Source organism: Erithacus rubecula, assembly GCF_903797595.1.
Source record: "Erithacus rubecula genome assembly, chromosome: 8".
Classification (NCBI taxonomy): Eukaryota; Metazoa; Chordata; class Aves; order Passeriformes; family Muscicapidae; genus Erithacus; species Erithacus rubecula.
The window spans coordinates 10366869-10380699 of record NC_136659.1 but is presented as its reverse complement, the minus strand read 5'-3'; the positions used below and the strand labels follow the sequence as shown (position 1 = coordinate 10380699).

Below are 13831 nucleotides of genomic sequence, written 5' to 3'. Positions count from 1 at the left end.
TAGCAGCCATCCAGCTGCCCTTTAGACTCATGATAGCCATGTGGCCCTATTTCCCTACAGCTTTGATTCAAAGAAAGAAAATAACGCCATCCTGTAACCACTAGAAAATATTTTTTCATCTAATTTGTCTAAGGAAAAGTCAGGCTGCAAGAGTTCAGCAGTACTGGGCTGCACAAGTGGGAGAAAGGCCTGTGCACTATAGCACTGAGCTGAAAATAGAAGTAAGAGTTGCTTGCTCCTTCAGCTTGAGTTTCCTCCATTGTGATTAATTCCCCCACTCCATTTTCATTTCTGCCTGTGTAACTAGAGAGTCATGATGAATCAGCCTTCCCTGTCAGACACCCTGGGCTGGGGCTGCTCTGGCCCTTCACTGGGGCTGAAGAGACAGCAGCAGGAAATCAAAGCAGCAAAGGTGGACGAGTGGAGATACTCAGCACAGCTCTACCTGCCCAGGGCATGGGGTGGGTACATAGCTGGCAAAGTACAGGGAATACACCTCTGCAGGAATGATGCTAAAAGCCCCTCGCAAGGAGGGTAACACCCTTTCTATAAAGTCTGTAAAATAATTTTACATATTTTAATGTAGACATTGCTACTGTGAGTAGCCAAGCCAAGCCCAGCCTAACATTAAGCTACAGTAGGATGGTGCCCCTGTCCTGCCTCCAGACATGGAGAGGACCTGGCAGCCCAGCAGGAGCCAAGCCCACCCTGCAGCTCTGTCTCTGCAGTGCTGCACCCAAAACTCCCTGGAATGGGGAGACTTTGGGAGCAACAGCAGCAAGGACAAGGTCACCAGGCTTGAGAACAAGTGGCAGTAAAAGTGGAGAGGTGCTGGAGCCTCCACCAGAGGGGTCCAGCTCAGGGACAAAAACCCCTTCTGGGTCCTCACCACCCACCTATTATTTTCATTCACAAATTTGTTGATCAAGAAAAAATACTTTTTCTGCCTTTTAAATCTTTAAAACTAATCTTAGCATAATCAGTGGCAATGTGAGCTTTCCCCAGGTTTCCCAGAAAATACACATTTGATGACAGACCTGAGGCATCACGCAGAGAGAAGCAGCAGCACATATCACATCCCCTGAGACAACAACAGGCAGGACGTGCAGGGCAGAGGAGGTGCAGCCTGAGGCTTCCAGCAGCACAGAGATGCAGGCACACATATGCACACCTACACAAACACACATATATGCACATATACACACACGCATACACATATAAATGCTCCCAGCAATTCAGTTAGATTAATTTGCTTTGGCTATTCCATTATTTTCCCGGTAGAGTACTTAAAGAATCAGGTTAAGCCTTTGCATTAGATACACAAACAATGCTCCTTTACCTCCACATGGGTGTTGTGAGACTTTAATTAATGTTTGTAAAGTGCTTTCAGATTTCCAGAAGAAAGGCACTATAGAAGTGTGTAGTCTGATTATTTCACAGCATACAAAAGTAGAGGTGAAAAGAAGTAGTCTCCCCCTTATACATAAAACTACTGATCTCAACTCCTGCATTTAAAAAACCCCAAGATGTTAAGGAAGAAAAGAATTCTGACCATGAACCTACTTCAGGCTTTCCCTTTGCCTTTTTCATCTGATTTCTGGTTGAGTGAAATAATAAGCTATTGTATTGCTGTAAACTCTTTGTAAGTAGATTTGACTAAGACAACAGAGTTCAGTGCCAGCAGCTACTCTGATCATTCTTTTAAATGGAAATTTACCGTCTGCTGCATCACATGGAAAAAATATAGAACTATTTTTCACAGCTTGTTCACTGAACAGATTATTGGAGGGAAGAAAAAATAAAAAGGCTTCATTTTCTACAGATCCCAAATCTTAGCATAGAAAGTCTTGGCAATTTCCTTTTGAGAGGAGACAGATTTCACTTTCACATTGATTTAACAATGAGACGTGCATCCAAAATGAGGGCCTGATTCTGAGCATTTAAATGGTTAGCCATAGCTGACTCCATAGCTTATCTATGGGAGCAAAACTGCTCACATCAATAAGCCTTTGTAGGGTCTGGTCCTAATATAGACCCAGTTCTCGATGTCATGAAATCTTTTTTAACAGCATCTTGTGTTACATTTAATTTATTTCACATGGCCTCATAAAATAAGATAAAAGCTTGTAAGTCTAAAAGTCATATTAAAAGGATGGAAAAAAACCTCCCTACCATGTATTCATGTTTATTAAGTATTATCTTTATGCGACTTACATACTTTTAACTCCAGAATTTCCAAATTGTTTCTAATCCTAATGGCAGTCATCGAGAGCTGACAGTGAATAATGTAAACATATTACAATACACTCACTTTTTGGAAAAGAAATTCCTTCCCAAAGCTCTGAGCAGAGAGGTCATCCCTTTCAGCTCGAGGCAGGAGCCCAAGTGCCTTTCCCCTCATTTGGGCGAGGCATGGACAGGCATGTCCTTGCCCTGTCTGGTCCTGGGAAGTACAGCTGTGTGGTCTAATTTCCAAACCTAACCCAGGAAGCTCCAGAACAACAGGCACAAGAAACACTGGCTTGCACCATGCATGGCTTCATCTGACAATGTCCTAAAGAGTGAACAAGCATCTGTTCTTTAATACACAGAAAGGCTCCAGACAGAAAAACATCCTTGGGGCCAAGAAGGCCTCACCCTTTTTAAATGGAGGTGATGGAGTGTCTCTCCTCCGTCACTGAATATGTACTTTCTGCTTCAGCCCCAGGAGGGAAGGAAGGGACTGGAGCCATGGCCCCCAGGATGTCAGCTCCACTGGTCAGAGCATGGTGCTAATAATGCCAAGGTTGTGGGTTTGATCCCATAGGAGCAACCTAAGAGTTGGCCTTTATGATCCTTGTGGGATCATAAGGATCCAACTTAGAGCATTCTGTGATTTAGGGAGAACTTACCTGAAGCCCAGGAGGCACAGCCAGGACTTCCAATGGTAGCGTCTGGTGGGGTGTATCTCGGCTCTCACACATGCCTCAGAGAAAAGAGGGTCCTTTTTCAGTGATTGAGGGACAATGTTCCTGGATCCTGGGCCTTAGGTGGATTTAGGGATGAAAGTCAGGGGCTAAATCCTGGTCTACCTTTACAGCTTCCAAAGGTGTGTGTGCATATGGGTCGTTGGGTGTTTCTCCAAGGCTGGCAGTAGGGCAATCAAATGCCAGATGGGCCTTCCTATTCACAGTATGGGTCCTTTACTTTTGCAAGTGTATAGCAGAATTTGTTATAGAAGTGTCTTCAGCATCTCAGAGCATGTCAGCAACCTTAGAGAGCTACTGGTATGAGTATACTTGTTCACCAAGAAAAAAGCTAAAAATTTAAAAATTCCAATACGATGGAATATGAGCTAAGGCAGTGTTCCACTAAAAAACAAGCCACAAAACAAATACACACACACACACACACACACACCCCCACACACACACACAGAGAGAGAGAGAGAGAGAAACCACTTGCTCTTTTTTTCAGCTCACATTTCCTTACTTTATCAATGATAACCACTACCATAAGAAAATGACGAGGTCTTACCTGATGCTGCTGCTAGGAAAATGCTTTCACTACAGAAGACCATCACAGATGTCAATGTTTTAGGAACCAGCAGCAGACCCACTGCCTCTCCCCCAGGAAGCACAAGCCAGAGGCAAACCCAGGGGCAGTGTGATAAACAAACACTGTGCTTCCAACCTAAGCCCTGGAAAAGAAAAGTTACTTTCAATGAACTAAAAGAATTCCTGAGGACAACTTGCAGTAAAGATAAACTTTCACCATGATCTGACATGACAGTCAATAAATAACTTGAAGATAATCACACATACCTCTTTGGTAGGCAGTGGTCTAACCCAGGCGGAGATGCTTTTAGAACATGGCTGTTCTCACCAGCCCTTGATATTTTTCTTGCGATCCAGGCAACATCACTTTGAAAAACCTACGCCACAGCTGTCAGGGCTTCTCTCCAGCAGATAATTAAATTCCATTGTGACAAGTGAGCTCAAGTTTAGTGACACCATCCCTGCCAACCAAACAAGAATGAGAGCCATCAGCTGCAGAGACATTGATCACTTTGTTGAAGAAGAGGTGCCTGCAAGTACTTACCAGCATCCTCCCAGGGTAGGTGCTCAGCCCCCAGGATGTACCTGACAATAACATGAGTACATCTCAAGGCATGATTGTGTTGGGATCAATGTGCTTATGCAAGAGGGCCTGACAAAAGTGGAGCAAGTCAACAAGTTTAAAGGACATTCAAGATCTTTTTCAAACCAGAAAAAAGACACTGTTTATCTTGAGCAGTTGCATGGTAGGCTTGTGCTAAATGCAAAAGATGAAGCCATTGGTGTTTTTTCCCATGGACTGCCCTCTCAAGTTTCTCTTTTAGGTAAAGAGGCTTTTTATTTCCTCATCGCATGTATATCCCATATTTTTGCAGATATGTCCATTTTCCTTAGCCTATAGCTTTTAAACTTAGCTTGCCTATCAAAAATCAAACTGCACATTAGCTAGTACCTAACAACTACCTTTCCACTGCTATATTGCTTCATATTTAAGTCTTTTATTTCTCAGCTAATTATTGAACTATCCAATTTTAAGTGCAGCTGGAGGAAAACTGCATTTTTTCCTCACAAGAGAAGAATATTGCTTCTTCGCTGTCATCCCAAAGAGATGGCATCCCCTAATTGATAATGGGTGGCCAGGTCACACATTTAAGGGCTGCATGAGCCACATCTGTTCCCTTAGTTTGCTCATGGCTCAAGTGTTTCGAGCCAGCATTCCTGCTGCAGTAGCTCCAGAGACGCTAGTGGGATGTCACAGTTACAGAGGCATACATCTGCCTCCAACGTGCTGTGCCAGCCAGAGAACAGCTCAGATCCCACACAGCCTCCAGGCTCTCCCCTGGTACACAGGAGGAGGTGTATCTAGCCTCCAGGGAGGCACTCCAGGAGCCTACTGCTGAAGCAACAGCCAGAAAATGCAGCACATTAGAGCAGGAAATTAAACCTGGCTCTCCCATAGCCTCAGCAAACAGCTCAGCCAGCCTGCTGCAGTCAGTGTCTCGGGACTCTCTCCATCCCCTCTGAGAACTGAGCACTAACACACACACTCTGAATCAAAGCCGGCTGCCCCAGCCTGTGAGACGTCACCACTGGCAGCTGGGAGGGGAGGCCTGAGGCTTCACAGCACCTAAATGCTGGATGTTGAGACTTAAAAACATGGCTAAACCAGTTGGCCTCTTTCTAGATCTCATCCTAGGCTCCCAAAATCTGAGTTTATTCATCACCCTATGTGCCTTGCTAGCAGCATTGGCTTCTCTGCTTGTCAACAAGCCGATTTCTGAATTCTCAGTGCAAAGGAAGCCTTTCATGGTTTGGCATCCTCTTATATGTTTATGCTTCTCAAGATACATTCTCTAGCCAAGTCTTTAAGTTCTTACATTAGTCCCCAAGCCCAGACATCAATATGTTGCTGATCAGGTCTTTTCACATCATGCTGCTTTTATCTGGAATGCTGTTTCTGATGTATCCAGGGAAGATGATGTTTTAAAGAATGTGGTTATTTTTTTTCCTTTTTGTTTAAAATAACACTTGAGCACAGCTATTTCTTTTGCTATAAGACTTCAGCAAGAAATTTGCCTTATAAATGCTATTATGCTGGGGAGGTCTTGATTTGCATCTTTGTCCTTGGATAGTGTAGATGCAGTACAGGGGTCCACAAACAGAGATTGATTGATTTCTCCCCCCCTCCCCCTTTTATAGTCTACAATAAAAAGTTTTTCTAAAGGGGAAGAAAAGAGAAACACGTGCTTAATATTGAAGAATAGCCTGTTTGTGCTTGATACATTGGAGAAACAGTTCAAGAACACTTCATCCTTCTGCAACTATTTCCTGCACTTCTGCCAAGGTTAGGGAAACCTTGGGTTAGCTGCTGCCTGAATACCGTGGGCTGGTATCAGTCTGAACAAGTTCAACTGACTGCTTAGATTTTCATCTTTATTCTGACTCCTGTTGTCTTCCCACTTCGGCAAATAGAAATCACCTTCAACTTTGGGGGAGGCCTCAGCTGAAAGCACCCAACAAAGAGAATTCCTCAAGAGATGCTGGTTGAGGGGTCAAGGTCCTTTCATTAAGGGCCCTAACTCAGCTGTGCTGGTGATCAGCCATCTGTCATAAAAATAAGATGGTAGATCAGCCTGGTCTGGGATCAGGTGGGTCAGAAAACACAACAGTATAGTCTCACAAATGACTGAAAAATTAGACCAAAAAAAGCAAGAAAAATATACCTCCCTCATACTTAAACTCCCCTTTTTTCACACTAGTGAAGAAAAGAGAAGTGACAGAAAGAAAGAATCAGGCAAGTATGACAAACTTTATCTCATTTTTCATTTTGGCTTTAAACTAAAGACACTGCTTGCCAGAACAATCCTTGAATGCCAATTGGTTTTGCACACAGCTCCTCTGACGTACAAGCCAGAGGAGGAGTAGCACCAGGACAGAGAACAGAGCGACCGACAGATCTCAGCTCCAAACAGCTGCGGGACAACCAGCCCAGCACGGCTGCAAATGGAGGCTGCAGTGCTGCTCCTGCACTCACTCCCCTTACACAGCCCCTCACACAGGAACCAGCCCTTGCACTGTCCTTTCGCACTGCTCTGGGTCTAAGGGCTAGATCGTTTTGTGTGCCTTATGGGAAGAAGCACATAGGAAAACCTGACCTGCTGGGGAAAAAAAGTGAAAAATACAGCAACTTTCCCTTCTAATGGTTGTCTTTCTAGTAATAAGAATGATGCTAACCACTGCTTTCTGTCATGGGACCATGGTCTGGGCCTAATTTTAACAGCTTCAGATATAACAGCTATATTTTAACAGCTTTAGATATAGGAAATGCAGAATGCAGGGATAGAGAGGAGCTCAAGCACTTCAGCAGATACAGGCGAGCAACACCTTCTTCCGTGAGCTCCCTGAGGGAACTGCTGAAGGCACATTACCATGGCTACCTACCTGAACAGACAACTCTTTTTTTTTTCAGTTATTTCATGGCAGAAGAAGGGACCCCACTGGCAGCTTTCTTTTTCTCCTTTCTTCCATGAGGGAATGCCCACAGTGGTTCCTGCTGGCCAGCCGCCTCCTCTCATGGTGTCTGCATTCACCAACCCCTTCAAAATCTTCTGTGAGCCTGGGCCTGTCCTGCCTCTGCTCTCTGGGAGCTGGCCTGCTGCAGATACCCCAGGGGTGAGCTGCCAAACCCCTGCCGCAATCCTAGAGGGCTGTCAGGGAAAGGGTCCTGCTGGGGGAAAGTTCAGAAGCAGAAAACAGCATGACAAGAACAGGGAGAGAGCACAGGTTTATTGGGGAGGGGGTTTCTGAAAGGAGCAGGGTGCATTTCATGAGTGTCAAGTCTATTTTATGATACTATTTTTTTCTCCCTTTCTGAATAACTGTGGTTGGAATACCATTATTGGCAGTAATGCTACTACTGGATAATAAAGCCTCACAGACTCGTCTGGAGCCCATGCAAAGAAACACAGAGATTCTCATTATCTTTGTCTCAGCTTCATAAGGCTGTGAAGCCTTCACGGCCAACTTACATTATTAAACACATCTACAGATTAAATTTTCTCTCCAGTTAAATTTTTTGCTTCCTAAAAATGTTGTGTCTAACCTCATCAGAAAGAAAAGAAGTAGAGGCTGAGCAGAGAAAGGAAAGGGATCGCATCATAAGCAGCTTGCAATGTTACAAACATGAGAATAATCTTTTTCTAAAAAAGAAAAAAAGCACCACTAACTTTTTCACATTTTAGCAAACTTTTCAATTAGGATTTCTTCCTGGCTATTTAAATATGCTTAAAGTAATGATTTGCTGTAATTTGTCTTTTTCCTTTGGAAACATACCGTGCTATTGTCAGCTTTAAAAAAGAAGCAATTTTCTGACTTTTGAGATTGAGTAGGTCACGGAAAAATTACTACTGTGGGAGCCTATAATTAAATCGAAAATGCAGCTGCACCTATAAAAAAAAATTAAGTTTATTCTATTAATACTTGAGTCTAGAATTGTATTTGACTCTTCAGACAAAGGTCAGCTCAAACTATACCTTAACTGCAGAACTTCAGTAGCTGCACAGCCACTTGCAAAAGCAGACATGATACAGTACATACAGACATATTGGAAAGTATTTGCTATATCTGAATTACAGTCAGTGTAGCACAATTGTAATTTTCACATGTAGAACCTTTCTCTCTTCCTAGAAATGGCACTACATCTTTGGGTGTTAGTTTTGTGCTTGTTTTGGGTTTTTTTTAAGAAACTCAGTTAAAATAAATCCAGATAAAATCACTAATGTTTATTGTGAATTTAACTAGAAGTACAGAAGGGGACTTTTGAAGAAAATCATGTAGTATATCTGAATTGAATAAAGATATTTTCCTAGAATTTGACTAGTCATGAAATGAAGACAAGATCCTAGACAATACCATTACACAAGCTTTGTGTATTTATAAATAAAATTTCTCATAGATCCTGACTGAATGTTCACACAGTACCAGATACAGACTTTGAATTAAATATTAAGTGAAAATATTGAAAAAAAAAATTGTGATCTACAAGGGATTTTAAAACACATAAAATATACAAAATTAACAAAAGCCTCACTGAGAAAATATTACAGACATTATCTAACAACTCATGAGACTTATTCTCATGTCTGATAATAAGAAATACTTCCACAGAAATCTTCAAAGAAATATATAAAATCAGAAGAACAAATCAGTCTAAAATAATGGTACTGGTTTTATTTATTAATAGTAATAAAAATAGCTTTTTTAAAATAATTGCATTTAGGATTATCACCTTTCATGATTTCCTAGGGTAATAATAGGTGAGATTCTACAGTTCTTCCTTATTGCATGATTTTATATATTATATAATAATTTGTAAAACTACATTTCCTTAGAACCTCCTCTATTTCACTAAGTTTAAGGGTTATTTTTTCCTTTCAAACAACAGGAAGGAAATTCTTCTTTTAATCAGTCATTCTCACATGTCCAGCTTTCCATGCTATTATAAAGAACATACCTAAACCCATTCAGTTTATACAAATGTCTGTACCCTATTTATTACATATAATAGGCTGAAACCTTTTCTTCATGTGCAAACTCCCCTATTTTAATACTTACGTATCACATCTAATACAGCTATCCACAACTACTGTGAGAATGAAAACAGCATATCAGAAAGGGTAAAAGAAAGAAAGAGATTTATGAGGAAACATTATACACAACACAGGAAAGATCTCTTTTTCCTATTTCAGAAATGACTTGTGATCCACAGCGCTGCTGCAGAGAGCCCACAAAACCTGTATCATCGCATACGTGACTCGATTAAGCCCAGAAGTGATTCTGTGAACCAACAGTTTAATTACTTGATTTCACATCTACAGATCGCTTTCTCCCGGCTGCCTGTTTGGTCAGCAGCATGATTTTTTTTTCCCCACTTTGTGCCGTGGAGCTGGATTTCTATCTTCCAGCTGTATATATTCCGTGGAGGAAAAGAAAACTGATCCATGAAGTTCCTATTTGCATAAAGTGCAGAAACATCTGTCACAAGATTCTTCTTGGTGGATTGAAGCATCAGAAGATAGTGCCACTGATCATCTGCCTTAACACTATTGAATTCTGTTTCTGTCAGCAGGAGCTCTGAGCAAGGGAGTTTGAGGAGGCAGAGAAAAGAGTTTGCTGGGAGAAGACATATTCTTACTGCTACTTGAAATGGGTGATCGGTTACGTGACGCCGTCTCACACAAACACTCAGGAACGAGCTCTGCCCCAGGATCAGTAAATGCCCTGTTCCATCTGATAACAGGTTTTTTTTGCAAATACAGATCTTACAAAGGTATGCGATGATTTAATCAGCATCCTGCAGTTGCCTACAATACACAGCAGCTTTTTTTTGTTAGACCTCAAGCAATGAATGATCCGTGCAGCAGGGCTAGCATTAGAAAGTGCTCGCTCTGCAGTGCTGGTTTGAGTTTTGGTTTTGGTTTAGGGAATCAAATAAAAAATCTTGAGGAAAAATTATCTGTGTCTTAGATCAGGAAAAATTTCATTCTGTTTCAGTGTGTATATATAATGCATGACTACAATCATAAATATCAGGTGGAGCAGCCAATTCATTCATACAGAATACATAAATAGAACAGAAACTCAATGAAATATAATAGCAACATTTAAAAAAGACCAGAATGACTGTTAGGTCAAGTGTTATTCATAAATACACTAAAAGTACTTTTGTTAATATACAAATTTCATAATTTTGCATTACATTCTGCTCTTTTTTATTTCAGATGATTTTTAAAATTCACTAGCTCTTTTGATAAAATTGTAGAGACAGATTTTAGGCTGGCCTCCTCTCACATCACTGGGAGTCAAAAATCAGTCTATGGTATGCACTGCAAACAAAGTGCTCCTCTCAGCTCCTCTGTTTTGTGGAGTTTAACAGCCAATCTGAGAGGAAAATAAAATTTCTTCACATTTACTATCTACTTATGTCAGAAATAGCATGAAGGTGATCAATACAACACTATTACCTGTTTTCTGTCAAAAAGCTCCAAGACACTCGGCTTCCTAAGCTAGGTCAGCAGAGATTAATACCACTTTAGTAAAATCTCATTCATCATTGTCATTGCAAAGCAACAAGGTTTTAAATATTTCTTATTCATAGCTGATCTCTGTATGTGTGCTGCTTTTTTTCCCCTCACTCATTTACACACTCACAGATACCTCGCCTCAACTGCAAATGTCTGAGTGCAGGAAATACCTGCTCAGGAGCACAGCACGAGAGGGTCACAGGAAATCGTGAAACAAACAATTGTAAAAACAAAAATAATACCCAAACAACTGCATCAGAAGGGTTCCTTGCTCCCACACACATATTTGTACAAAAAGTTTCTCTGGCAGTGGTTCACCAGCAGGCAGTAATCAGCTAAGATACTTCTTTGTAATATTTTTGTTTCATAAATAATACAGGAGTTTACTAACAGGAAGTTTGTGGGAAGCAACAGTAAACAGTCTAGCAATCCATCTGTTATTGCGGAATGTAAGAAAGCTGAATCAGATTCTGTGCAAGTGGACTATTTTTGCTGTTTGTGCTAGGAAAGATGTGTGGGAAATGGGCATTTAGAGTCATTGTTAACATGAACTCTACAGACCTCCTTTCTCCCTTGTCTTGCAGAAAGGGATGCAATTTCAGCAAGAAGCCCGAGGACTTCTAAGGCTACAGAGCAGCTCGTAATAAACTTGAGCAAAGTAGACAAGGCATTTATATCAGATGTGAAATATTCAAGTGACAGTTACAAAGGGACTTTTGCTTCCTCGAAATCAATCTCAGAAAGAATGAATTCTAAGTTAAAACACTCACAAACTCCTGTTAGCGCCTTCCTCAGCATCAAGATATTTATCAGGAAGAAGCTGAAGGCTTGGAGGGAATTGGAGTAGGAGGAAAGGAAACAAGGAAAAATAAGGTAACGATGGAGGTTGTACTGACAGACTTTCTGTGCCAGCACAAGTAGAGAGTCAAGCAAGGGTGAAAAAAAGCTAGTATCTTTCCTGAAGACAGACTGTTCTGCTGGCATTGGTCCACCCTTGATATATTGCTTATGAATAGAAGGCTAGAAAGAGAGCGGGGGCAGGCGTGTAAATTAGTCACTACTACTACAAAAGCAAGCTTTCCTTGCCAGCGGCAACGCGGTGTCTCACCTCAAAGATAAATTTGTAGCGCTGAAGTGTGTGTCCAAGACAAAAAGTTGTGCTGCGAAATAAATGAGAGTCAGAAACCTATGTATAGGATTATACCCTGTGCTTACTAGGAAATACTTTAACAAGGTAACAAATTTCTGCTCATTCACAACGTGTCTGAATATTACACATCGCACTTCGTTTAGAAGAGACAGTAAACACGCAGAAACCCTCTGTCCGAAACAAAACCCGCTAAAAAGATGTATGAAGTTGTCAAGAAACAAAAACGTCAAATTGCGGGGCACGGTATCAAGCTGAACAACGGCGGGGCAGCGCGCACGGCTGCCCTGCGGGGAGGGCAGCTCCAGCGTGATGCTCCCGAGTGTTTACAACGGCAAAGCGATGCCTTCGGCCGCCGGCCAGCCCCTCACGGCGCTGCCACACGCCGGGAGGAGCGCGGAGGCGGTGGGCTCGCTGGGGCGGTGGGCTCGCCGGTCCCGAATAGGGGGAGCCGCGGCCGCTCGACCCCGGCCGGGAGCCGCTCCCGCCGCCGGGCAGGGCCGCCCTCTGCCGGGCGCTGCGCGGGCCGCGGGCTGTGGAACCGGGCCGCGCAGGGAGCCGTGGGCTGTGGAACAGGGCCGTGCAGGGAGCCGTGGGCTGTGGAACAGGGCCGTGCAGGGAGTCGCGGGCTGCGGGACCCTTGGGCTGTGGAGCCCGGGCCGTGCCGGGAGCCCGGGCCGTGCAGGGAGCCGCGGGCTGTGGAGCCCGTGCCGGGCGGCTGAGGGACGCGCGCCTCCCGCGGCGCTCTGCTGCCCCCTGCCGGCCCGCCGCGCACACCGCGGCCCGGCGCCCTGAGGGGCGGAGCGCGCGGCCCGGCCCGCCCCGGGAAACCCGGGATTCCCCCGGGAAAACGGGAGCGGGCCGCAGAGGGGCCGCTGGCACTCCCCGGGCACACTGAGACGCTCGGGAGCGCGGCCCTCCTGAACAAACTGCCCCTTCTCCCCAGATTCACCCCCGTTTTCACAAGGAACATCCCGACAGTCAGTGAGGGTTTCGAGGCTGCACTGTCTGCACCGGAGTGCAAACTTGACAAAAGTGGTTTTACAAGACATCACTGCAGCCTTGCTATGGCAGCTGATACTGACAGTTCCGTTATTATTTCTCAAAGCAGTAAAAGACGTTACAGAACACCTGCTAGTGCAATCCTGGGCTTGAGCAGGGAGCTGGGTCCTGATGACCCGTTGTGGTCCCTTGCAGCCTGACCCATTCTGTGAGCCTGGTTCTGTGAACTGCAGGAGTTATAAATGCTGCATCCTCTACATCAACTACTCCTACGATGGCTAGTTACCAAATAAAAAACAATTAAAAAACCAACCAAACAAAAACCCAACAAACAACTAAATATTGATCATTTTCATCAAAGTGGCAAAAAGCCAGAAAATCCTTGTTTTTAAAAGTCAGCATCTGAGTCTGTTTTGTCAGTGACTGCACAGTGCCCGTCCCTTCCTCTCACAAGCAGCCCAGGATTCAATGACACAGCACCACCACTGTACTGCAGGTGTCCCATAGGGGCACACCAAGGGTTTGGACCACTGATGCAGCAGTAGAAGTGAACTCGTCAAAGTGTGTGTAGAAAAGCTGTGACACTGCTTCCTATGACTCCAGATGCAGCCTAGAACTAGCAACATCATGTGTTTCTAGCTTCTTGATTTGTTTGGGTTTTGGTTTGGTTTTTTGAGTGGGGTAAAATCTACCATTTCTGACTGGTTCCTGCCAGCATTCACTTCCAAGTTACAGAGTTCAGCTGTGTGACATTTTTTCCTTGAAGATTGAGAAGGATACCTTTTATCAGACTATCTTCTGCACAGTTCAAGAGATATGCCACTGAGTCAGATCTATCTACCCCCCAAAAAGAATTTTCTTTTAAATTGCATGACAAGAATTGGTGGGATTTTGTAATTTTTTTGTATGTGTGCTGCTTATTTATCTCTGCATTCGGATGGGATTGATTTCAAGACACTTCAGTGTACCAGCACAGCCAAAGTATTGAGTGAGGTAGTTATGATGGTCTGGGGCTCCACCTAGGCACACACAGCCTCTCTGCAGCAGCAGCTCACTTGAGCACA

At 43.5% G+C, this 13831-nt stretch overlaps 1 protein-coding gene across 2 annotated transcripts in view; it reads right to left on the bottom strand.

The window, feature by feature from the left end:
* The window catches only part of LOC306804559 (uncharacterized protein), a 38193-nt gene that overhangs the window by 15712 nt on the left and 8650 nt on the right, over window positions 1–13831 (bottom strand). Inside the window, exons 4-8 of one of the 2 annotated variants that reach the window (XM_079311303.1) lie at window positions 11727–11778; window positions 6978–7263; window positions 3804–3997; window positions 3517–3679; window positions 2892–3018 (exon numbers count right to left, since the gene is read on the bottom strand). In XM_079311303.1, the coding sequence (XP_079167429.1) occupies window positions 2892–3018; window positions 3517–3559 (170 nt within the window). In that variant the 5' untranslated portion in view covers window positions 3560–3679; window positions 3804–3997; window positions 6978–7263; window positions 11727–11778. Of the gene's footprint in view, window positions 1–2891; window positions 3019–3516; window positions 3680–3803; window positions 3998–6977; window positions 7264–11726; window positions 11779–13831 lie in introns of those variants that run through there. The other variant, XR_013774920.1, reaches the window with a different exon arrangement.